General features: G+C 42.4%; 1 protein-coding gene across 1 annotated transcript in view; it reads left to right on the top strand.

The window, feature by feature from the left end:
- The window catches only part of SV2C (synaptic vesicle glycoprotein 2C), a 145,922-nt gene that overhangs the window by 36,742 nt on the left and 81,639 nt on the right, over positions 1-27,541 (top strand). The window contains exon 2 of the mRNA XM_024194092.1: positions 15,853-16,033. Within this exon, the coding sequence (XP_024049860.1) occupies positions 15,853-16,033 (181 nt within the window). The remainder of the gene's footprint in view (positions 1-15,852; positions 16,034-27,541) is intronic.

The following is a 27,541-nucleotide window of genomic DNA, read 5'->3' as shown; positions in this document are numbered from 1 at the left end:
CTTCCCATTCTGTATGTGTGAAACTGATTTTTTCTTCCTAAGTGGAGCACTTTGCATTTGTCTTTGTTAAACTTCATCCTGTTTAACTCAGACCATTTCTCCAATTTGTCCAGATCATTTTGAATTATGACCCTGTCCTCCAAAGCAGTTGCAATCCCTCCCAGTTTGGTATCATCCGCAAACTTAATAATCGTACTTTCTATACCAATATCTAAGTCGTTAATGAAGATATTGAACAGAGCCGGTCCCAAAACAGACCCCTGCGGAACCCCACTCGTTATGCCTTTCCAGCAGGATTGGGAACCATTAATAACAACTCTCTGAGTACGGTTATCCAGCCAGTTATGCACCCACCTTATAGTAGCCCCATCTAAATTGTATTTGCCTAGTTTGTCGATAAGAATATCATGCGAGACCGTATCAAATGCCTTACTAAAGTCTAGGTATACCACATCCACAGCTTCTCCCTTATCCACAAGACTCGTTATCCTATCGAAGAAAGCTATCAGATTAGTTTGACATGATTTGTTCTTTACAAATCCATGCTGGCTGTTCCCTATCACCTTACCACCTTCCAAGTGTTTGCAGATGATTTCCTTAATTACTTGCTCCATTATCTTCCCTGGCACAGAAGTTAAACTAACTGGTCTGTAGTTTCCTGGGTTGTTTTTATTTCCCTTTTTATAGATGGGCACTATATTTGCCCTTTTCCAGTCTTCTGGAATCTCTCCCGTCTCCCATGATTTTCCAAAGATAATAGCTAGAGGCTCAGATACCTCCTCTATTAGCTCCTTGAGTATTCTAGGATGCATTTCATCAGGCCCTGGTGACTTGCAGGCATCTAACTTTGATAATGTTTAATTGGATGGTTACGATGCTCTGTTCTAAGTACTCTGTAAAGAATCTCCAATCTGCCTTCTAGAAGTTCTATCTAGGCTTCAGTACACTGCTTATAATCGGAAGATGTATTCCCATCTGAATCAATGATGGATGATGTTGTCTATATAGAAAATCATTAAGTACAGTACATGCCACTGGCTGTGAGTGATTGGCAAGTGACGTGACCCAGGACAGGTTTGGGCAATAGTCCTATTCCAACATCCTGAATGGAAGGTACCACGGTGCTTAGTGTCATGGACCAGTGTGAGATCATTACTTGTTACCCACTCCAACAGTTGTTCACTGTTTGGGTCTGCAATCACATGACCCCACTCGCTATTATGTCTATTAAAGTCACCAACATATGCTGTCAGATGCATAAGCCTTGGGGGAACTTGTGGACCCCATGTTTCACCCGGTGGCTTATATACATTTTTGATTTGAAACCCACCAATAAGGACAGCATCTGATATATCACTACGGATATATGTGGCTCATCTGTGTTTCACTTAAAGATCATAACTTAACAGATCGAAACCAATTATCTTAAACCAACATGCTTCATTCAGAGTGATGTGAGTTTCTTGTAGACAAATGACATCTGCTAGGACTTCCTTTGACAGAAAACCAATAAGTTCCTGCTTGGCAGCAGATAACCCTTCAACATTCAGCTGGAGGACCTTAACTAGAGGACCTATGACTAGAAAATCATCATCCGGAACCAGTTGGTTGATTGAGATTCGTAGTAATCCTCAAATTCGATCTGCTAGTTGGATCGTCCATTTCTCCAGAATGCAGACAAGGTGCAGCTGGATATTTATGGGGGACGTGTTGTGACCGCCGATCCATTGCCCACCTCTGGAACCACTCGTAAGGGTGGGCACACTCTAGGCTGGATAAATACATTGAAAATGCAACTCCTCACCATCTTGGGTGAACAACTTTTCCTGTCAGGGTAGATAAGAACTCCCCTCTACTCCCCACCTCATCAGAAGCCGAGAAGAAGCCTCCTTCCTGGTTCACCCCTGAAAATTCCTAGACTCTACCAAATTCTAAAATATGTATAGAAAATTCTACTCAACCAAGAGACTGAGGGGTAGAAGTGTTGGTAAAACTCTATAACCATTCCCTGACTATCACTAAAGGTGCTGTAGTACAAAAGCACCCCCTCTCACCTTGCCATCCACACACATTCCTTTGGTTCTCAGATAACCTGCAACATAAGAAGCAGGAAGAAAGAAAACTTGATCAGAACTGGAGAAAAATGCAGACTGGTTCAGACACACTCATACACTACATACTGTAGTTTTGGGTTTGTTTGGAATTTCTTCAGTGTTATTGTACAACTCTTTTCCTACTGGGAAATGGTTACCAGTGAATTATCAAAGACCTCCATCAGCTACGACTCTGAAAAAACAGACTATTGTTGCAGTTTTACAGGGCAAATGCCTGAGAAACTGTATTGATACACAGAGCCAAGAGACACCAACAGATGTACTGTGTATTTTCTTTGAAGAATCTTTACATTCTTTAACAAATGGAAAATATTTATAGTATTATTGTGTTGTAATGGGGTTTAAAATTCACATTCTTGTCTCTTTTGGTGTAATAATGATGATGTGCAACCTCTGAGACAGAGCTTTATTATCCCAAATCCTTCTCCCATTGGAGTCAGCAGCAAAATTCAATCTTACTCCATTGGGAGCTAGAGCAGGTCCTTAATTAATAAGATGGTTTTGCGCTGTGTAATGCAGAAGCATTAACAATTTTTTACGTTACCAAGTGTCTCCATACTTTTAAAACACAGGGTTTTGAAGCCCTAATTCACTTTCAAAAAATAAAACAATTTCTTTGATGTTTTTATTCTCTAGCTGTATAGAAGTACTAACATCAGGTCTTTCTCTTTTATCTACAAGGTCCACAGATCCATTAACCAACGGGCTCTCAATCTGCATGCGGGTATATAGGTAGAAACAGACCTGTTAGTCACTGATAGGGGAGGGTGACAAGCCTGCTAGGTTTTAGTTCTGCCTTCATAGCTGCCGGACGTTTTACCTGACCTCCTGCTGCAGAGTAAAAACATTATTTAAAATAATAATAATTAATTAATTAATTGCTATAAATATGACCCCTTGGGGGGGGGGGGACATGACCAGGTTTCCAGGGGTATGCCAAAATAAACCAGATATGGGCTGGTGTAGACTTGCCAGGGCCCAGGGCAGAAAGCCAAAGCCCGAGCCCCACCACCCAGGGCTGAAGCTGAAGCCCGAGCAACTTAGCTTTGTGGGGCCCCCTGTGGCATGGGGCCCTGGGCAATTGCCCTGCTTGCTACCCCGTAATGCTGGCCCTGGCTTTTAATAGACTTGTTATGCAGAAAAACAGTTGTGGTGGCACAGACTGGATGTGGAATTTTTATAGCTTGTTGGGGGGGGAGGGGGGGGGCTCAGAAAGAAAAAGCTTGAGGGGGGGGCTCAGAAAGAAAAAGCTTGAGGGACCCTGCTCTTTAGTTATGTTTCTGGTTCTCCCTCATGTTGGGAATTTAAGGCACATTTCTTCTCTGCTGCTGAGAAACCATTAGTAACTTAGAGAAGAATTTTTCTGAAAGTGAAAATACATTTTCATATTGCCCTGGAATGAATTACTTAAACGCCACAGTTTCCAAATGTAAGATCTTCATGTATCAGGCAACGTATCTACAGTACTTTAGAGTCAAGGCTGAAATTACTTTTGTTCAAGCCTTTTTCTGTTGTAACCTGGAAAAACTTCTTGATCCTCTCTAGGTGCATTTTTTTCTAAATTAGACTGCTTAATTTGAGCTTACTTTGTACTGTGATGGTGGCGAAATGCAAATGAATGAATGAATGACCATGGCTCTATATTCATTAAAATCATAAACAGAAAAAAGATAAAAGCCTAAAATCACTAGCTAAATAAAAACTTAAGTACAGTAGCACTTGTACAACAGATATTATAGAGACAGATTTTTTTTTCCACTCTTAGGCCACCAGGTTTTAGTCCAACTGAAAAATAACATATTTGCTTAACAGTATTAGCTGTAAACTAACTTCTCTGAAATAAATTGTTCCAGTGATGCTAATGCCAGCCTTAGCTTTAGTAATCTAAAAGAGTAGGCAACATTGGTAGTGAAAATATTTTGACATTATTTATTATGAAAGTACAGCTGCTCTTTTATTATGGTAATGAGAATGTAAAATGCACTTAAGTGCTAAAACTATGTCACAAAAAGTTAAAAACTCTGCATAACTAAGAGCTGCCATTAATTTTGTATTTATTAGGGTAGTACTAGATCAGTGGCTCTCAACCGTTCCAGACTTACTGTACCCCTTTCAGGAGTCTGATTTGTCTTGCGTACCCTCAAGTTTCACCTTTTAAAACTACTTAAAAACTTAAGTTTCACTTAAAAACTACTTGCTTACAAAATCAGACATAAAAAGACAAAAGTGTCACAGCACACTGTTACGGAAAAATTGCTTATTTTCTCATTTTTACCATATAATTATAAAATAAATCGATTGGTATATAAACATTGTAACTACATTTCAGAGTATAGTATATAGAGCAGTATAAACAAGTCATTGTCTGTATGAAATTTTAGTTTGTGCCGACTTCGCTAGTGCTTTTCATGTAGCCTGGTGTAAAACTAAGCAAATACCTAGATGAGTTGATGTACCCCCTGGAAGACCTCTGCGTACCCTCAGGGGTAGGCGTACCCCTGGTTGAAAACCACTGTACTAGAGGACAGGGCCCCAGTGTGGCAGACACTGTACAAACATAAAACATTTGTACACACATTTGTATTTGGATTGAAAAATTGCTGTGCATCTTTTAAAACATTTTTATAATCCTAATTTCGTTAAGATTTGTGGCTAATAGACATTACTGTTAGAATTATTTTCACAATTTTCAAGTGCATGTGAAAGCAGGAAAAACCTGGATGTTTGTAAATATGTAACGTATTTAGCAGGATAAAAAAACCCTCAAAGTGACTGTGTAATTAAATATTAGCACTAGACAGTTTCAAATTGCTGACCTAAGGCTATAATTAATTGTCCTCCTCTGCAGATGTCATAAAAGGGAATGCAGAAGAAGTAGATTAGATTAGAGAATGGTAATAGAGGAAAAAACTGATGTTCAGTACTGCTTTGGGATTTGCATATATTGTAAGTTAGATAGGAGCAATCATTTAGCGTGTAAGTGTATGAGACAAAATGAATACAGATGGGGACATGGCCAGATTTTCATTAGAGGGAAGCTGTTGCCCCTCTCTAAGGACCCAGTCCTCCAACACTTAGGCATATGGAGTCTCACTGACTTCAAGGATTGTTGGGGAGTGCCATATATCATCTTGAGGGGAAGAAGAATGAGGAAGGGAAGTTTTATTCCTTCCATCCATATCCCAAATTACCTGTCAGCAACTGACTTCCCTCACTTTGCCACATGAAAAAAGCCTTTTGCAGTGTTTGCATGAAAAAGTGTTTTGAGGAAGGAGGAAACTAGTTCACATATGGTTTGTGTCTGCAAGAGGGTGAGGTTGTGGTAAGACGGTCAGACACTGGAGTTAGAGTTCTGACATCCTTCTCCCTCCGTTTCAGATTCTTTGAATGCAGCTCATATGAGAAGGTGAGCAGTGCAATATGATGAGTACACCTGAAGATCTAGTATTCTGAATACACAGGGAAATGGGGAGTAGCAGGGGTTTTGAATGTGAAGTTCTTGTTCTACTATTTCTAGAGTAATTACAGTTATTCTTATATTTGTTCTTTCCTTAAAGGTGTAAAACCTTTCATTTTAATTAGATCATGTTCTGAGCAATTTAATTAGAAGCTATGTTTGTCTCAGGGAAACTGCTGTGTGGGTTATAATTCTCTCCACCATCTCTCTGATCAGCTAGACTAGCTACAGGCAAGAATCAAATATAGGAGTGAAAGATTATAATCTTTAAATTCTATGTACACTTTTAATCAGGGTTAAAACAAAGATAGATCTGGGTATTACTATTCATTATGCTAGACATGGCACTTAAATTCTTTGCTATTAATATTTATATTTCCATAATGGTAGTTTGCAAGAAGTCCCTTGTATGAATAAATACAACAATAAGTAAAGTATTGTGTATTTCTGGATAACAGCTAACTTTCTCTTATTTGGAACCATTTTAGGATTTTGTGTCTAGGATCTTATTTTCCAAAGTACAAATAATCTTATTTTAAAGAAAGGGGTCACTTTTTACTAAGAGGCTGTTTCTAATTTTTTGAAATACTTTCCTCACTCAGTCTAATGACCAAAACAATAAAAAATGGGAAATTGGTGAAATCTGCACATGTTTAGGGGGAGCTGCCATACGCTGGGTATACTAAAGCAAATGCTAGTTTAGCAGGAGGACATAGAACCATTGATTAACTATATTATTCTACTGCATGCTAGTCCTACATTACTTTTATACCACTTAATGAAATGTGTATTTAGGCCCAGATTTTCAAAAGCGCTCAAAGCTCACTTAGGCACCAAAATAAGTGGTCAGATCTGGGTGCTGAAATCTTTGGAAAATCTGGCCATAAGTATCACAATGGGAGCTGCTGAGCGCCGAGCACTTTTGAACATCTAGCCCGGGGTGTCCAAAACGTGTGCGCATGATGTAGACACTCTCTAAACCAGTGGTTCTCAACTTGTAGTCTGCGGATGCCTGGGGCTCTACAGACTATGTCTAAGATTTCCAAAGGGGTCTGCACCTCCATTTGAAATTTTTTATGGGTCCGCAAATGAAAAAGGATTGAGAACCACTGGTCTAGACTAAATGTCCCTTTAGATGCCGATCATCAACTGAATTATTTCACAAAATGTGCTCACCACAGCCTCCATGTGGTGAGTCCTTGTCCGGGTTGTTGGAGGAAAGAGGGCTGGGTTGGGTTGGTATTTTTGTCCCCTTTAAGGGCACCCTTCCTACTATAACAGGTAGTAGAGGAGATGTGTGGGGGAAGGTTCACAGGGAAGTAGAAGAATGGAAGCAGCTGGGCCGGGGACCCTTCCTGCTGACTGGAAGGGAGGAGGTATTTATATTCTACGCAGTTTGAGAATTCGGCAAACCAGGCCCTCTTTTACCTGGATTGGGCTGGCAACAAAAGCAGAAGACATGGGGGAAAGGGGGAGCCCAGAGCCTGAGCCAGAGGAAGAAGGGGAGTGGCTCACGGTAGGGGTAGGGGGACTGACCAGACTCCTCTTACTGCAGAGAAATGAGTGGGTGTCTCCTGGGGATCAGAGCACTGGCTGAGGCTCCCCATACCGTAGAGGAGGGAGTGGGGGGCCTATTTGGGGGGCAAGGTGGCTGCCTGGGTGTGGCAGCTAGTATGTAAGCCCTCAGGTGAGTGGAGCAGGATGGCTGGCTGTTCACAGAGCTGTGTGGCCCCTCTTACAGAGGAGTGGGGAGATAGGATGACTGGCTGGGTGTGGGAATGAGAATAGGGGAAGTACAGGGACATTCCCAGAGTTTGGAATGTCTTTCCTGGGTTTCCCCAAGTCTTAGAGTCTGGCCATTAAGGGGTGGGCAGGTAACACCCTGGGCACTCTCCAGGCTATGCAGGGGTGCAGGACTGGGATGCAGGCAGCATCCAGCGGAGCGTGGGACTCCCCAGTAGACCCAATGTTACAGATCAAACACCTCTGATCCAACTCAAGGGGGGAATTTAGGGATAGGGGCCAAAAGAGGGGGGGAGCATGTAGTATGGCGAGCACCTCCGCAGGTAACATAAACTGGGCAAACTAAGGCACAGGTCAAGGTGGCTGGGGCCAAGATCCCAGCCAATATTTAGGAACCAAAGCTCAAGGTGGCTGCAGTCAGCACTCCAAACGAAATTGGGGACCAGAATTGGGGAAACTGAGGCATAGATCAAGACTCCAGCTGAAAAGGGGGACCCAAATTATGGGAAACTGAGGTATGGCTCAGGGTGGCGGTGGCCAAAACTCCAGACAAAACTGGGGGCTGAACTGAGGAAAACTTTGAGGCGTGGCTCAGGCATGGCTGCAACCAATAGTGCAGCTGAAACTGGGGGTCAGAATTGGGCAAACTGAGGCACAGCTTGGGATGGACTTGGCGAGGAAGCTAGCTGAGATGGGGGAATCAAGACAGGGGGGGAAACTGAGGTGTAGCTTGGGATAGCTGCAGCCAAGATTTCAACAGAACTGGGGAATAAAACTAGGAGAAATGGGCACAGATGGGGGTGGCTGCAGCCAAGATCTAGAGGATACTGATTAGGGAAACTAAGGCACAGCTCAATGTGGCAGCCAGTAGAATTTGGGGACCAAATTTGGGGAAACTGAGGTCAGTAGGGCAGACTCTGAGGAGTGTCCAAGTCTCTGGCAGTAAGTTCAGGAGGAGGGTGTGACGGTCAGTGCCACCCATAAGGCTTTATGGTATGTGTATATATATAACATAACTAGAATGCATTGTATGCTGCATATGCCATGTAACATATCTCTGTAAAGGTTATGATCTACTGAATCTATTAATCCTGCTTGTAGGCATGTATCATTTTTGTGTTCGATGTTATGAATATTGGCTGCATACTTGTTTGAGTCTAAGTAGGCTGTAGTGAAGCAGTTGGTCAGCTTCCTGAGAAAAGACTATTTTCAGTAAGTGCCCAATCAAGAAACACTTAAGCCAACAATGAACTTGGAGACACCAATCCACATCTGGGCTTTCCCAGGAATGTTGCTTGGCTGGTAAGGAACTTAGTCATGCATGGACATGTGATTTGCCCAGGTGACTCCAAAACTCCATTTTGTAGCTGGACTTTGCATAGGAGAGAGGAGGGGGTCTCCACCCACAAGAGAAAGTCTATTTAAGCCTGTGGGAGACCCCTCCATTTTGTCTTCAGCTGGCTAAAGAGAGAGCCTCTCCACCCCCAGAGATACCTGAAAGAAACTGGAACAAAGGACAGTGACTGCAAGGGGTGTGAGGTCCCAGACTAAAAGGAGGATTAGTCTGTAAAAGGGAGCATTCTGGAACTGGTGAGGATTTTATCTGTATTCAGTTGGATTAGACATAGATTTGCGTGGTTTATTTTATTTTGCTTGGTAATTCACTTTGTTCTGTCTGTCACTACTTGGAACCACTTAAATCCTACTTTCTGTATTTAATAAAATCACTTTTTACTTATTAATTAACTCAGAGTATGTATTAACACCTGGGGGGGCAAACAGCTGTGCATATCTCTCTATCAGTGTTATAGAGGGCAAACAATTTATGAGTTTACCCGGTATAAGCTTTATACAGGGTAAAACGGATTTATTTGGGTTTTAGACTCCCTTGGGAATTGGTCATCTGAGTGTTAAAGACAAGAACACTTCTGTTAGCTGCTTTCAATTAAGTCTGCAGCTTTGGGGCAAGTAATTCAGACCCTGGGTCTGTGTTGGAGCAGACGGACGTGTCTGGCTCAGCAAGACAGGGTGCTGGGGTCCCGAGCTGGCAGGGAAAGCAGGGGCAGAAGCAGTCTTGGCACATCAGTTGGCAGTTCTCAGGGGGGTTTCTGAGATTCAGCCCATCACAACAGCATTGTGTACTGGGCACACAAGCAGCACTTCTCAGCTAGGCCTAGGTGGTCAGGCAATCCTGAGCTGGCATGGAAACAGGGGGATGCTATGGGTCCAGCTGATGCCCCTTGTTCACACTCTGGCAGCCTGCGAGGAAACACTTGATACATTATTGTTCACCTTGGTGAAAGGATTTGGGAAGATGTAAGGGGGTCAAATTGCTACTCAGAGCTACATGGGCTTTTGGGCAGATCCAGGAATTGTTCTGTGAGGTGACAATTATTTGGGCCTGACATGTTGCAGCACTCTGTGTATGTGTGTGTGTGTGTCTGGGCGGGGATGAAGACTTGATGGGTCAGTAAGTCCAGGGGGTCTGTGAATAACTAGGTGGCTATATTCATATGTACCCAAGGGGAGTTGGTAATTCTCCATTGGGACCTCTTACTGGGCATCTGAGTTATTCAGGGAGGATGGGGTACCCCTATCTGCTGGGGGAATGGATATAATTATGTCTGATATTAACCTAGTGGGGGTAGGAGGAGGCAGCCAGGCATCATTGCTGGTGTCTCCTTGTGGCAGATGTGGCTGGTATTGTTATGGAAGGGATACAGTTATCAGATAAAACAGTTTAGAAAGGATTTGAAGAAAAGTATCCCTGAAGGGAGCTGAGTAAGGGGGGAGTTGAGGTTCCTATGACTAGAACAGCGAGGAGCCAGTCCCCCTCCTTTTATAACCCTCTTAATCTCAGATGCGGGAAGGGCAGCGGGGTCCCAGCCATCCAATGGGTCGGACCAGGCTGTGGATTATATGGAAATGATTAAGGACAGGATGATGACCTTCACTGTACAATTTATTGTTGGGTATGCCCTGATATTTTAGGTGAATAATGTGGCAATCTAATTAAACCACATCCATTGCCTCCTCTCTCCTGTCTTTCTTCTGGCATGGCCGGGCAATAATTCTTTTAATCACTGCTTGCTTTTCATTGCCCTTCCAATGCAGACATTTCAATCCATGTTCTGGAGGAAAGAAGAGTCTGGGGAAAGCACTTTTGCAGATTATTTGTAGTATGTTTAGAAAAACAGTCCCTAATCCGAAGAGGAAAGACACAAAGCATGTATTTTGTATCTGTTATGCATGTGTATAACAGGAAAATCCTTGGAGTGTGTTGCATTTCCAATATGCAAAAAAAAAAAAAGAAAAGAAAAGTGAAGCAAATTGTTACTACTTTGAAAACAAAGACAGCAGATGAGCATGTTAATTTTAGCATGGGGTTAGTTTGATTTCTACTGCCACTGAGTTGTTTTCAAGGATTCTCTACCAGATAACTGAGTGTGCTTGGACTGCATAACACTTCATTGAGGAAATCATTTTTCAGAGTGCAACACTTGTAGCCTTTGTATTTTAAAGCAATATTTATTTTTCTGAAAACAATTGTCATTAGAGGTCTCTGAGACCAGTGTCTAACCTAATATGCATGTCAGATAGCAACAGCACGCATGTTCTTTAAAGGCTTGATTCTTATCTCAGATCCATAAGTCATAGCACCAAAAAATGGAACAAGCTGTGGTACCAGCTGCAGTGTGCTCAAATATGCAATTACCAGAATTCTGCTGTCTTCCACATGACATGTTAGGTCTTGAGGTGTACATTTATCTAAGGTGGTGGCCTGTGCTTTTAAAGTTCCTGTGAAAGGGAGCATGGGTTGTCCAAAAGAGGGGTGTTTTACACATTATTTTTTAGACATCTAAAATTCTATATGAAATGTATCAAGTGTGGTAAGTGATTTATAAAGTAAATAAAAGAGACATGCTCTGCCCTAAGCCATTTACACTGTTGTTATTGACATGAAGTGACAAACAAGAGCAATGAACTCTTGGATATATGTGGATTGGGGAAAAGGGAGGATGGAGGTTAAAATGATGTGGTTATCTGATTGTTATATGATGATTCTGCTACATCAATTGTTCTGTAGAATTTTGTATCTTTGTTGCTTTCACTGCTTATTGTGGACATTGCAGAAAAAAAGTTAGTCTTGAGGAGTGATTTGAAAGAAGAGAGGAAGTGGACTTGGTTGTTTGGGGTTGGAAGTGTGTTCAGTGTAAAGGGGGCCACACAGAAGGAAGTGCAAAGAAGAGAAAGGAGGGGAAGACAGGAAGGTGCTTTGAAACTAGGTATCATTGACAGAAATAGAAATGAAAGCTGACTAGGGAGGAGTTATGTAGGACTTTGAAGGCAATTATGAGATAGTAAAATAGGAACTAGGGAAGGGATTCAGAGGGGAATGACATGGGCTGAATGACAGCTGAGAGAGATGATTTTCGCAACTGTATTTTGAATGCAGTTCAGGGAAGCAATGTGGGTAAGAGACAGACTAAAGCAGAGTTCATGGCCAGGGTATGGACAATGGTTTTAGCTATTGAGACAAAGAGGAAGGTTTATATTTTTGGAATTGCAAGACTTGGAAACTGTGTGTCTGCATGAGGAGAAGAGGGATGAGTCCATCAAGAGATCCCAAGTTTGTGACCCTGAGTGATGGGGATCATGGTGGTATTAGCCATAGCAATGATAGTCAGAGGAGGGTTGGAGAAGAAGAATAAGCTCTGCTTAGGGCTGCCCTATTGTGCCTTTTTATGCACTACAAAGGAAGACTTATGTTTAATAAAGCACATACTATTTGCCTGAGAAGCAAAGGAAAAAAGAGATTTCCAAAAAAAAAAAAAACATACACCCAATCCATCCTACCATCCTCAAGAATAAATCTGGGAAAAGAGGTGAATTGTGCACCATTGGCCTTCCAACACTTGAAATACTACAGCAACTAACCTCAACGAGCATGGAAAGATGTGGTCTCTGACAGCCTGGACTCAAATCATTTAGGGTTTCAAGTATAAAATTCAACCAATTGAGCTGCCCCCTGAAATGGATATAGTGACAAAGCAGTTGTCAAAATAGGTCTAATATGTTTCCTGCAGCTAATGCTATTAAGCAGGAAAACCATCACATTTTCCTCCATTTGTGATTTCCAAGTAAGCTTCAAGAGACGCCCATCTAAAGAGTAATGCAATAATTCCCTACATGCAAGAGAGAACTCAGGTAATTGTTCCAAATCATCCATGGAGATTTCTTAGAGACCAGAAATACTTGAGCCATACCATCTACCCCACTATGAACTGTGTATATGCTAGTTAAGAAAACCCCATCTTTATAGTATAAAAAGATGCTAACAGATGTAATAAAATCACTGGATGTGGACTCCTTGCCCATCACTAGGAAATCATCAGCCGGGGAGAGCAGTGCAGGCTCTAAGCCATTCCTCGGCCAAACTCTAAATCAAAAAGGATCAGGGAAATCTGACGACACTAAAAGATTCCAGAATTAACTCCCTTGCCACATTCTCAATCTTCCCCCAAAAAGGAAGGTGAGAGGCACACTGGTAATTAGCAAGATTACCAGCATCAAGAGAGATCTTGAGAAGGCACCTAACTACTGCTTTTTTGAGGGAAGCTGGCACTCTGCCTTCATACTGGGAGGGTTACCAATCTCAGGGCTGAACAGCAATGAACCTGTCATATGTACACAGGCCTTTTGGCACTCATGGAGAAGACCCTCTTGGGCCAGAAACATCCTGTCCCTGTTTTATATTTGGCAAAAACCTAAGTAGCTATAGAAAAGCTGGAGCATTGGTACAGGACACCATTAATGATTAAGGGGTTGCGGCTACTTTCCTCCTTCTCAACTTGTCTAGCCTGAGGAAGGGTCAGTGTTCTTTTTGACCCAGATAACTGGAGCATATGAAACTCATTATCCTGATGAGGGAATAAGAAAGGCTGGTTCCTTTTCCATAAAACTGAGAGACAGGAACAGCTCCACAAGAGCAGTCTGCTCAGGAGGATACAGGCCAAATGTTTCTATTTAAATGGTGCATTAATCTGGGTATGATGTGTACAAGCAAGAAGTGCGGCTCTCAGACTGGAGAAGTGAATGTTTTTTGTTTGCGTCACTGAGAATGAATAAATACAAATCCTGGAAATGGAGGCTATGTTTATATTAAAAAAATGTACTGGGGCCCGTTTGTTCCATGGTGACAAGTCTTGAATATTTCACATGATCCATGATCATTTATATACTTGTTTCTGAACCGCGATAGGTGGCTTATCTTTCATAAGTGAAAAATATCACATGCATATTCTGGAATAGACAATGCAACCCTCTTAAATGTTTACTTCAGGGAGTTCTCAGCCTACTTGTGATTTTTCAGTTCTTACAGCTAACTCAGAGTTCTAAATGCAAAATCAACCCTCAGAGAGATCATCAGACATTAGCTACTCTGTAGAGGATATTGGGTTCACAAACAATGAATGGATAATGCTTATCCTGATATTTTTATTTTACTGTTCATTATCCAATTCAAAGAGGGGGAGCAGGACTTTCTAACTAATAACCTGCTTCCAGCTATTCTCCTTTTAAGCTCCTGTTCTGTATAGGACATGTAATAGGGCAGCAGCCATTAGATGAGTGATGTCCAACCAGGAATTTTGGTAAGCATGTGGGAGGTGGAGAGAAGGAACAGCAGATAGGTTAAAATAAGCAGCAAAAACAAAATAAAAATCTGATTTGACCTGGGCAGAGCTCAGGGAAAGTCACTGCCTTTACCAGTCAGATTTACTTTGTTGGATAGCACTCTCTGAGACTGCAAACTAAGATTTATAATTGTACTATGATTTCACACAAACTGTTCTGACTTTTGAGTTATGTTGCACTAAGCTGTTAAGTTTCTAACAGTCAAACTCAAGACCTTTTTAACCAGTGAAACAGGATAATGTACGTATCTTGCATGAAATGGTAATGTCAATATTGAGATAGTTTTGCTAAACGTGTGTGACTGAAATGTCATTTGTCTGATCCACATTTGTGAAATAATGGGCACTGTAAGGTCACATTTGGCCAAAAATTTGTATATAGTATGTGTGTGTATTTTACAAAACCTGAGACTAATAAGTGTTGATATGAAATGTAACAAACAAACTAAAATAAAATACCCTTGCAGCATTGTCCTAGTGCATTAGAACCTGAAAATGAAATTGACTAGAAACGAAGTAGGCTATTGTCCAAGTAGAGAGAAGTGTCCAAGTAGAGAGAAGTGCAAGGAGTAAAAAAACCAACCTAGATTTCTGAAAGCTATTTACATTAACTTGTCAATTTTTATACTCTAAGATGATGACAGTAATGTAGCTAAAGATTTTTTTAAATATGATTTTTATCCTGACAGTTCTCCTTTTCTTTAGTTTGAAGTGAATTTACTGGCGAGTTTGAAGGCTCCAATTTTTTTATCAATATCATGCACTTAATTGTAAATTTAATACAGCATCACTTTATTATAACATCCACAAAGAATTTTTCACTGTGTTCTTTTAATGTGCTTGGCCATGTTTAAAAAGTTCGTTTAAAGCAGTGTTGTTCAAGTGTTGTCTTTTGTTCAGGACAATACTATTTGAGGAAAGCACAGACCAGGAGGGCCGAACTTCCTGACCCTCCGAGCCGCATACAATAATCTTTAGAAGTTCGAGAGCTGCAAGATGCACACAACCTGCCCCATGGGGCAATGCCTGCCAGGGTGTTGAGCTTTTGCCCCGATGACCCCCACTGGGCTAAAGCCCTTAAACTCACCTCCCTGCAGGGCAGAAGCCTCTCATCCCATCACCCTGCCGCAGGGAAGAAACCCCTCATCCCACAACACTGCCGCAGAGCAGAAGCCCCAAGCTCCCCCGTTCCCAGTCTTGTAGGCGGAGAATGGAGGGGGGATGCATAGGGGGCTCTGGGAGCCGCATTTTAACTGTAAAAGAGCTGCATGCGGCTCATGAACCACCGTTTGGCCATGCCTGGCACAGACTGTATTATAGAAAAAGAGAGAAACAACAAAGTGGTAGTTCTTCAATACTGCTGCACTCTGATAACTACCATTCATTTGTATCTTAATTCTTAAAAACAAATTGTGCTTAGTCTAATAACTACTGGTGGCTAATGATCCCACACATAACTGCTTGTTTTTAATAGGTTTCCAGCAATGCATTTCTGTAGGGCAGATTTCAATTTTTGCAGTGTTATGGTGCATGCAGTGTTTCTGCTGTGGGATAGCTGGAACTTTTTCTCCACTTCTTACTCATCTGCCTATAGCTAGAGGCACCTAGTTTAATAATATATTAAGGCTCACAATAGGGTGTCTATTCTTCCACAGATGCATTTGCAATTTATACACCTAACTCACTCATAAGCAGATAGGGGACAAAATTACTTCCTGTTCTGTAATTTCACAAGTTAAAAAGTTTGCTGGAAAAATACTCTAGTATGTTATGATTAATTTTTGGTCAATTGACGTCAGTTGTGTAGCTCACAAAGTAACATCTTGTTTTCTGTGTGTTGCAGGTAGCATAGTGTACCTTGGGATGATGTTGGGGGCATTCTTCTGGGGAGGCTTGGCAGACAAGGTGGGAAGGAGGCAGTCTCTCCTGATATGCATGTCTGTCAATGGATTCTTTGCCTTCCTGTCATCATTTGTCCAGGGCTATGGCCTCTTTCTCTTCTGTCGCTTATTTTCTGGATTTGGGTAAGCTCTTCTGCTTTCTTTCATTTCTTTAATTTTTCTGTGTTTATGAAACTTGCCGTATGTTTAATCATATATGGATATGCACATTATGTAATGTAGGATTATAGTCTTGTTTCAGTGGCTGGAGAATTACACAGTGCACACATGTGACTAGCCCTAAAAGACCTATCAAAGGGGAGGAAGGATTGTCTTTTGGCTATGACATGGGACTCAGAACTGGAAGACGGGAGTTCAGTTCCTGTTTATGCCACAGATGTCTTGTGTGAACTGACAACTAACAATTTCCATGCCTCACTTTTCCTATCTCAAAATAAAATATTACCTATCTCAAAGGTGTGTGTTAAGACTTCATTAATGTTTGTAATGCATTTTGAGAACTTCATATATATGGTGCTATACAAGCACAAAATGTTACTAGCAGTCGATTGCTAAATGTAAAAACTGATCTTTAGTGACACTTGCACCATATTGTGGGTGTTACCTTGAGGGTATATTTGGGGCTCTGTTTGTTTCAATTTCTTTTCTTTTGGTCTAAATAATTTTTGATGGGGGTGGGATGATTTAAGAGATTGGTAGTAGGACCTTTTCACTTGCAATTTTAAACCCTGCTTTGGTCAGAATTGGGGTAATATGGGGAAGCTTCAGCAGTCTGCCTGTATTCTTCCTCTGCTTTTGTGGATAAACAAGGACTTGGTCTCCAGCACTAACAATTTGGCACCCCCAATAAGCACTAGATTCACAAAGGGTGAAATTCCGCCATGATACCACTTACATTTTCACTTCAGGCCACTTGCATCCCTGCATAGAGTCTGCAGCCTTAGGGTGGTCCAGTGAGGATCTCCAGCTTCCTCCCTCAGTTCTGACTTCTGCTTCTGGAATGATGGTGGAGACTGAGTTTTTTGGATACAGACTGGCTTCCCTTTGGTTCCTCTAGAGTCTAAGGTTTAATGGGATCTTAACAATTTTCTTATCTGTGCTCCATAGACACTGTAGCCATTGTGAGCTGGTCAGCCTAGGACACCAACACCTAGCAAAAGGCTTTCTGTTAAGACCAAGGACTATCCTGCCACAAAATATACATCTCCTCCATTCACTTCTGAGGTATCACAAAAGAAAGTCTCATCTGCCTTCCAATCTAAATCTATGGAACCTCAGAAGAGGAAGATATTGAAGAAGATCCTATTTGTTAGAGTGCCTCTAGAGAGACAGTCTTCATCCTCTCCTGAGGATACAGTATCATAGAATATCAGGGTTGGAAGGTACCTCAGGAGGTCATCTAGTCCAACCCCCTGCTCAAAGCAGGACCAATCCCCAACTAAACCATCCCAGCCAGGGCTTTGTCAAGCCTGACCTTAAAAACCTGTAAGGAAGGAGATTCCACCACCTCCCTAGGTAACCCATTCCAGTGCTTCACCACCCTCCTAGTGAAAAAGTTTTTCCTAATATCCAACCTAAACCTCCCCCACTGCAACTTGAGACCATTACTCCTTGTTCTGTTACCTGGTACCACTGAGAACAGTCTAGATCCATCCTCTTTGGAACCTCCTTTCAGGTAGTTGAAAGCAGCTATCAAATCCCCCCTCATTCTTCTCTTCTGCAGACTAAATAATCCCAGTTCCCTCAGCCTCTCCTCGTAAGTCATGTGCTCCAGCCCTCCACTGGACTCTTTCCAATTTTTCTACATCCTTCTTGTAGTGTGGAGCCCAAACCTAGACACAGCACTCCAGATGAGGCCTCACCAATGCCTAATAGAGGGGAATGATTACGTCCCTCGATCTGCTGGCAATGCTCCTACTTATACTGCCCAAAATGCTGTTAGCCACCTTGGCAACAAGAGCACACTGTTGACTCATATCCAGCTTCTCGTCCACTGTAACCCCTAGGTCCTTTTCTGCAGACCTGCTGCCTAGCCACTCAGTCCCTAGTCTGTAGCAGCACATGGGATTCTTCCGTCCTAAGTGCAGGACTCTGCACTTGTCCTTGTTGAACCTCATCAGATTTCTTTTGGCCCAATCCTCAAATTTGTCTAGGTCCCTCTGTATCCTATCCCTACCCTCCAGCATATCTACCACTCCTCCCAGTTTAGTGTTATCTGAAAACTTGCTGAGGGTGCAATCCACGCCATCCTCCAGATCATTAATGAAGATATTGAACAAAACTGGCCCCAGGACTGACCCTTGGGGCACTCCGCTTGATACCGGCTGCCAATTAGACATGGAGCCATTGATCACTACCCGTTGAGCCCGATGATCTAGCCAGCTTTCTATCCACCTTATAGTCCATTCATCCAGCCAATACTTCTTTAACTTGCTGGCAAGAATACTGTGGGAGACCGTATCAAAAGCTTTGCTAAAGTCAAGGAATAACATGTCCACTGCTTTCCCCTCATCCACGGAGTCAGTTATCTCATCATAGAAGGCAATTAGGTTAGTCAGGCATGACTTGCCCTTGGTGAATCCATGCTGACTGTTCCTGATCACTTTCCCCTCCTCGAAGTGCTTCAAAATTGATTCCTTGAGGACCTGCTTCATGATTTTTCCAGGGACTGAGGGGAGGCTGACTGGCCTATAGTTCCCCGGATCCTCCTTCTTCCCTTTTTTAAAGATGGGCACTACATTAGCCTTTTTCCAGTCACCCTGGACCTCCCCCAATCGCCATGAGTTTTCAAAGATAATGGCCAATGGCTCTGCAACTCCTTTAGCACCCTTGGATGCAGTGCATCCAGCCCCATGGATTTGTGCTCGTCCAGCTTTTCTAAATAGTCCTGAACCACTTCTTTCTCCACAGAGGGCTGGTCACGTCCTCCCCATACTGTGCTGCCCAGTACAATAGTCTGGGAGCTGACCTTGTTCGTGAAGACAGAGGCAAAAAAATCATTGAGTACTTTAGCTTTTTCCACATCCTCTGTCACTAGGTTGCCTCGCCCATTCAGTAAGGGGCCCACACTTTCCCTGACCACCTTCTTGTTGCTAACATACCTGTAGAAACCCTTCTTGTTACTCTTAACATCCCTTGCTAGCTGCAGCTCCAGTTGTGATTTGGCCTTCCTGATTTCACTCCTGCATGCCTGAGCAATATTTTTATACTCCTCCCTGGTCATCTGTCCAAGCTTCCACTTCTTGTAAGCTTCTTTTTTGTGTTTAAGATCAGCAAGGATTTCACTGTTAAGCCAAGGTGGTCACCTGCCATATTTACTATTCTTTCTACACGTCGGGATGGTGTGTTCCTGCTATCTCAATAAGGATTCTTTAAAAAACAGCCAGCTCTCCTGGACTTCTTTCTCCCTCATGTTATTCTCCCAGGGGATCCTGCCCATCAGTTCCCTGAGGGAGTCAAAGTCTGCTTTTCTGAAGTCCAGGGTCCGTATTCTGCTGCTCTTCTTTCTTCCTTTTGTCAGGATCCTGAACTTGACCATCTCATGGTCACTGCCTCCCAGGTTCCCATCCACTTTTGCTTCCCCTACTAATTCTTCCCTGTTTGTGAGCAGCAGGTCAAAAAGAGCTGTGCCCCTAGTTGGTTCCTCTAGCACTTGCACCAGGAAATTATTCCCTACACTTTCCAAAAACTTCCTGGATTGTCTGTACACTGCTGTATTGCTCTCCCAGCAGATATCGGCGTTATTGAAGTCCGCCATGAGAACCAGGGCCTGTGATCTAGTAACTTCTGTTAGTTGCCTGAAGAAAGCCTCGTCCACCTCATCCCCCTGGTCTGGTGGTCTATAGCAGACTCCCACCACGACCTCACCCTTGTTGCTCACACTTCTAAACTTAATCCAGAGACTCTCAGGTTTTTCTGCAGTTTCATACTGGAGCTCTGAGCAGTCATGCTGCTCTCTTACATACAATGCAACTCCCCCACCTTTTCTGCCCTGCCTGTCCTTCCAGAACAGTTTATATCCATCCATGACAGTACTCCAGTCATGTGAGTTATCCCACCAAGTCTCTGTTATTCCATCACATCATAATTTCTTGACTGTGCCAGGACTTCCAGTCCTCCCTGTTTGTTTCCCCGACTTTTGCATTTGTGTATAGACACTTAAGATAACTCGCTGATTGTCCTGCTTTCTCAGTATGAGGCAGGAGTATGCGCTCTTCTGCTCGTGCTTTCTCCTGGTATCCCACTTCCCCACATCTCCTCCATTACTAGGTCCCTGCTTCTTTCAACACTTGATAACCCTTAAAGCTACAGTATTAGACTTGGAACTGACAGCTGTCCAAAAGAAGTCTCATATATTAAAATCATGACACCTTGTAGAGTAGCTGTACTAACCAACGAAGGGTTGACTGGACTGGTCAATGACCTCTGGATGACCCTTCACTAACTTCCAGAAAGGTTCTGGTTCCACCATTCCTTCTACTGCAGCCCTGCTCTGAAGTCTTCAATAGTGGCTGTGGCTTGTGAGCCAGTGCAAGTCAAAACCACAAATCCATTCCTCATTATAAGGATGTGAGAAGTTGGCTTCTTTGGCTAGATGTAGAGATCAGTAGGACTTGAACCTAAGCCTGGAGTGCTACAAGGCAACTAACAGGCCCACACTGCCACCCAGTAGTAGCTGTAAGCTGGCTTCTACCTCTGACCTATAATCTACAGAGAGAGGTTCAACACCACAGGAAGTTCCACCTCAAGTGATCTGACTGACAGTAGTCTTAGTGATCCCTAATTGGCTCCTTGTCCCTATATAAACCCATGGAATGTACCAGGTAGTGTCCAGGCAACAATGTGCATCCCTTGCTAGCTGCCATGACTGCTCTGCTTCTCTGTTCATGAACCTCTGGTCTTGAGCTTGGGTCTGACTCCCAGCTGATCACTAGAACGCCAACATGGACCTCGATTCCTGGTATTGACCCTCAGTCTGATTCCTGACTCTGGCTCTGACCCTCAGCTTAATTTCTGACTCTGACTCCGGCTTGAGCCTCAGCTTGACTCTTGACCCTAATACTGGCTTTGATCCCTAGCTTCGGTTCTGGAATCCCAAGCTCCTGCCGCTAGTCCTGACTACTTTCCCCTAGTATCCTGACAATAGGAAGGCTTATTTATCTGCAACTCTACAAATGAGAGTGGCTAATTATCAGGATCCTCTTGCTAGATATGACTACGCCAAGTGGAACAAACTGGCATCTTTGATGGATCATCTGCTTGAAGATGTCAGAGGTCACAACCATCTAATCTGAAAGGTAAACACTTTATCAAGGCTGCTTACAGTGCCTGAGATATCGCAGCTATTTCAGTAGCAATGATAGTAACTGTGAGAAGGCTGCTTTCTAAAAGTTCTGGTTTATTTCAGCATGTGCAAACCAAGGTGAAACATCTACTTTCTAAGGGGCCAGAACTTTCCAGTTGCGGGGAGGAAAGACTGGAGGGATGGGGAAGAGTGAAATCTTGGCTTCCTTGGGACTGTCTTAACCATCATACAAGAAAAGGGCACCGCTTGACACCCCTCAGTTGTACTGACCTTTATGGGAAGAACTTCCAGAAGTTCTTTTACTCCTCTCTTGGGACTAGGGGGGGGGAAATCTTTAAAAAACAAAAGTTGACTCCAGCTTTGACACCAGGTGAGTGAAGAAGCAAACTTGCCATGAGCCTTGACTCAAGTCTTGTATACATACATCTTTCCTCAGTCCTCCTCTTGGGTGATATGGAGTAGTTACTTCAGTCACATGGGTTTTGGAAATAGAGATAATTTATACATTCAGCTCCATGCCTTCCCTGGACCCTCTTCAGGGATCCTTGGCCAGCACTGATGGAAGATGTCGGCTCCCTCTTTCTATGGGGAGCAATCAAAGAAGTCTCTTTGTTAGCTGGGGAAGGGGCTTTATTGCAGATACATTCCTGTGTAAAACAAGCAAAAAGAACGAGAAATTTTAATCAAAGAATTGAGTGATGTTATGTTTTACAATCTGAACCCTCTGGGATATTATTGGAGAAAGGTGTCCGAATAATTTCCTACAGGGTCAGAACGTTATCTCAGACAATTGTATATAGTTCTTAAGTTATTATGTGAAATATTACATTAATGAGGTAAAAGAAGTGGCAAAAGTGTACACCATTTAAACTAGTCTTTAATAGTACAACGAATCTAAAAGCAGGAGAAACCTGGACAGAAATGCCATCCTCTGATAAGAGGTCTTATGAGAGCAAAGCTGTATGGCGGATGCCAGAATTTCCTGCAGTCAAAATACAACTAAACAAGCAAGAAACCATTCGGAAAAGAACTGTTGATTACCTCATAGATTCTTCACAAACTGGAAAACCAGAAGATGAACCAGAAGCTTTTAATAGAAAGTTCAACAGAGCAGAGGGTGGTTAGGCTTTGGGTAAAAGTTTCAAAAGCATGGAAGTCCCATTTTCAAAATGGACATAGATATCTATGTCCAGTTGACTGTCAGTGAGACTGAGGCTAAGTGCCTCAGTGACTTTTGAAAACAGGCCCCTAAGACACAGGCACTTTTGGAAATTTTACCGCAAAACAAGCTTTGCCATTTCAAAGCAGGCTGGACTCCAGAAAAAGCTGAAACATGTTTACTCACATTACAAAACTGGGAATAACTAGCAGAAAAATAAATATCACAACGATACTGCTGGACAAAGGGCATCTCCCTGAGAGAGATGAGCATCTGAGAAATGAGCTTGAGGTGACATGAAAAGATGAAGAAATTCTGGGTAACATGCAAAGTCATTTCTTCTTATGACATCGTTTTCCATAAGCCTGGCTCCTCCACTGATAGAGATCAGAACTCGGTAGGAGACTGCACCCTAAAGCTGGCTAAAAAGTCTAGGAGGGTGTGACACAGAGGCTCATTGGTAGTTCACTGTTCTGTGTCAGTAACTCTTGTCAGGCCTGACATACTAGTTACAAATAACACACTTGTTATAATCTGTATCTAAAAGGTGTCGTGTAATATATTTAAAAAAAGAATGACACAGTGGTGATATCATTGTGAAATGTATGTGTTAATATTCTATGAGGAATTATGGATATTCACAGCTATTGTGCTTTACAGTCTGGGACCCAACAAAGGGAGAAACAGGTTTTCTTCCAGACAGAAGGGAAGATATCATCTACCTGTCTCCACTGTAAATTAAGCCGGCTGTGAGCCACAGTAGCATAGCATTTAAGGTACCCAGAGTTGTAGGGCAGGTGTTGACTGAACCCCTTGCTGGTGTGGGCTGAATGAACTCCAACGCATCATAGAGGCTTCAGCATTGACTTCCTACAAGCTGAAAACACCTGGAAAAGAGACTGAGAGCTGCATTCATCAGCTGGACACTGAAGGCTCCTCCTACATTTGACTAAGACAAATAAGCACCTTGTTAACTTTTGTCTTTTAAGTCCCTAGAGGAAGACTTCTGCAATACTGGAACAAGATATTTAATTTCACCATGAGTTAATACTACCTTGAACTAAAATTGCTACCTATTATGGCAGATCAGCCATTGTGAACTGTTGACTCGTGCTGGAGAATTTTATCTAAACTCCAGGTAGTCTTGATAAGTAACAGACTTTAATTTATTTCACTTTACCTAAGTGATTACTTGATTATTTTAAGATGAATTCTTCTTTTCAGAAAGCATGTGTTCCTTTCACAACATCAGAACATATACTAGACTTTTAGTTTATAAAGCAGTGGTAATCCCAACTCTCCTCTACGGCTGTGAGACTTGGGTGTCCTATAGAAAACTCCTGAAAAACGCCAGCACCAGCACTTTCTTCGGAAAATCCTCAATATAAAGTGGGAGGATTGTGGCACTAATGTCAGTGTCCTCACAGAAGCCAACATCTTCAGCCAACATTATCCAGCATCAGCTGAGGTGGAACAGGCACTGTGTGCGCATGCTTGATGTACCCTTACCAAAACAACTGCTGTATGCCCAACTCACCAAAGGAGAAAGGAAATGGGGGAGGCTAAAAGAAACGCTCTAAAGACACCTTCAAGATAAACATCAAGACATGTGGCATTGACACCACACACTGGAAGACAGCAGGCCAGGATAGGGATAACTGGCGAAGACTTGTCAGAAAGGGAATGTCCACTTTTGAGGAAAATCGCCTTGCCCTGGTCACAGAAAAACGCCAGAAAAGAAAGAAAAGACAAATGTCACACAGCAAGCGCGGGCCAACTCTGTCTTCTAGCACCATCTGCAATGTCTGCCAACGAGCCTGTGGCTCAAGGATCAGCCACCTCAGCCACCAAAGGACCCTTGAAAAATAAAACCTGTGAAAAAGATCATCCTCAATCTTGAGGGATTGCTGACAACCTAAGTTACTTAGCTGTATAAAACATTTGTTTCAGTAGGAAATTTCAGTCTAGGTGCCTTGAAGTAATTTTAAGCTGATGTAGCATAGACAGGGGCGGCTCCAGGCACCAGCGCAGCAAGCGCGTGCCTGGGGTGGCAAGCCACGGGGGGCGGCCTGCCGGTCGCTGTGAGGGCGGCAGTCAGGCTGTCTTCAGTGGCGTGCCTACGGGAGGTCCGCTGGTCCCATGGCTTCGGCGGCAATTCGGCGGCGGGTACGCCGAAGGTGCGGGACCGGCAGACCTCCCGCAGGCATGCCGCCAAAGGCTGCTTCACTGCCGTGCTTGGGGCGGCAAAATACATAGAGCCGCCCCTGAGCATAGAGAGTGGAAAATGTATTGTATTAGTTCAGCATCGCACTACATATAACAACAAACTGAGTTAGAGGCAGTGAAGAGATAGCTGAATGAATGTATGCATTCTGAGAGCAATTACAACCTAGAAATTCTTCCGATAACACATGATTTGTGGTGTCATGTGAAACTGATGCTTTTTCAAACAAAAAGAAAGAAGCTTGAATTAATGTGTCTTGATTTATAAGCTAACGCATTTATACCCAAAATTATTTTCTGAAGTGGTCTGTCTTTTATCTGAATCAGAGTAAAAGTTAGGTTTGCTCCCTAAACCATGTCATTAACCAAGAGACATTATACTACATACAGTAGAACCTCAGAGTTACGAACACCTCGGGAATGGAGGTTGTTCGTAACTCTGAAATGTTCGTAACTCTGAACAAAACATTATGGTGGTTCTTTCAAAAGTTCACAACTGAACCTTGAGTTAATACAGCTTTGAAACTTTACTATGCAGAAGAAAAATGCTGCTTTTAACCATCTTAATTTAAATGAAGCAAGCACAGAAACAGTTTCCTTACCTAGTCAAACCTTTTTTGAAACTTTCCCTTTTTTTTTTTTTTTTTTTAGTAGTTTGTTTAACACAGTACTGTACTGTATTTACTTTTTTTTCCTCTGCTGCTGCCTGATTACATACTTCTGGATCCAAATGAGGTATGTGATTGACCGGTCAGTTCATATCTTTGAGGTTCTACGGTAGCTTAAATGTGAGAAGAACAATCACCTACTAATTTAATAGACCAAAAGCCACAGATACGTCCCCTCAACTTTGTAGTTTATGGGGACATATCCAAGGGTCGGGCTTTATACACCTGCTAAGAGGATAACAGTTTGTTTCAAGACATGTTATGGTCTAGAGAGAGAGTTTCCATCCTGCAGACCTTGGAGCACATTTAATTGGAATCAATGCTCAGCTGCCACAGCTTTTCTAAGAAGCTTTTCAATAGAGCCTATTTGCAAAGCTGCTACCTGGTGCTCTGAACACAGGCTAAATCTAGGGAGCAATGCTATGCAAAAGTGAAGAGCTGGTACTTAATTGAATAGTGTTACAATCATTATTTTGATCCTGCTCAGACCACCTTTATGAGGATCACAGTTACCAAACTTCCAGGACCAGAATCAGGTTGTATGCAATGGAAGTTCTTTGAGATGAGTGCCTGCACGGATCCATACAAACCACCTTCTGTCACCACTTCTTCAGAGTCTATGCGCTGACCTTTGAGGTACTAGAAGGAACTCTGAGGAAGGGTGAGGACATAGCTCCATATATCTAGCTTGTGCCTAGAGGTTTGTATTGTATAGTCCCAGAAGCAGTCACATGTCTCAGTCACCTAACCCCATAGTCATGGGCTTCTCTTAGTGACTAAAATTCCTAAACCTCCAATCTGAAAGTGGCTATTTCTCTCTAATAGACATTCAGGCTGCACATGTACCTGAACAACCTGCATCCTACTGTACATGGTCCAGAAACACTTGAATTTAAAACACAGTTACAATGAACTGCATTGTACTGATTTTCATTAAACTACAATTTTTCTAAGGCATCATTCAGCAGTTATTCCTCAAGGGAAACTGGTATGATTGCCTGCTCACTTTCAGATATTACCAGTTTCCTGAAGGCTCTGAAGGGAAAAAGTCTTTTATGAGACTGGGTGGCAGTGGGAGTCTGTCATCAGACTATAAAAACCAGGCAGAGAAAAGAGGAGCTGATAGGAAGGGGAAGTAACAATTGCAATCGGACAATGGAGCAGGAAAAGCAGGACAATAGTTGGGTTGATCCAAACCAAGAAGCAGCTTAATAGCAGTTGTATGTTTCAAACTCTCTCATGTAGCATCTTAGCTGACCACAGGTAACAGGATGGATGAATATTGCAAACGCCATCACAGACCGACATAATCTCTACTGTACTTTCACCGTCTGGCTCTGGTTCAGTTTATAAGCAGAAGATGACTAGCTATTTCAGTCAAAGAGCATATTACTGTCTTATGCATTTTAATCTTGTGTGTTTTTCTTATTTATCTGTTTATTCCTGACATGCCTCTGCATTTCAAGCCCCTTTCGTGAGTAAATCTGCAAACAAACACCAGATACTTTCTAAAGCCAGGTTCCTGATTGCTCTGCATAAGTGTTGCTTGCATCCCAGCTGTCACAGTGTGCGTTGCCCAAATCTATTGCGACAATTACAGCCCTGCAGGTAGAGTAGCAGACGCTTATAATTTTTTTGATTTGACAAATAGAGAGATGCATCTTAGTTTATTGTTTATTTTCAGAAATCCATCTCTCCTGCCATATATTGGCTAAATTCTTTTTTGTTCTTCACTCTCGTAATTCCACAGAACAAATGATAACTACTGATTAGTTAAAGCATAAAAATGTAAATCCCTGTTCCTTCAAACTTGTATTCAGTATGATGAATTTTCTTTTGAGGTCAACAATTGCACCTTCTTTTGGTGAAAACTAAGACATACACCTCTACCCCGATATAACGCGACCCGATATAACACGAATTCGGATATAATGCGGTAAAGCAGTGCTCCGGGGGGGGCGGGGCTGCGCACTCCGGTAGACCAAAGCAAGTTCGATATAACACGGTTTCACCTATTACGTGGTAAGATTTTTTGGCTCCCGAGGACAGCATTATATCGGGGTAGAGGTGTAATACATTATTTTGAGTGATTTTTTCCAGTAAGTAATAGTTCTCTTCTTTAAATGTTGCTGTCTAAAATAGATCGAAAATTGATATGAAAACACAGTTATGGTGGAGGTTGAGTGAAACCTCACTGAAGTTGGATGACAGATGGGCATGATAGATGTAGATAGGATAAATGTAAGAAAGGTAAAACAACAGGATACCTTTTAAAA

This window comes from Terrapene carolina, unplaced genomic scaffold (assembly GCF_002925995.2).
Source record: "Terrapene carolina triunguis isolate 2854851 unplaced genomic scaffold, T_m_triunguis-2.0 Scaffold69, whole genome shotgun sequence".
Lineage (NCBI taxonomy): Eukaryota > Metazoa > Chordata > Testudines > Emydidae > Terrapene > Terrapene triunguis.
The sequence above is the reverse complement of the archived record's forward strand: the minus strand, read 5'-3'. Positions and strand labels throughout refer to the sequence as shown.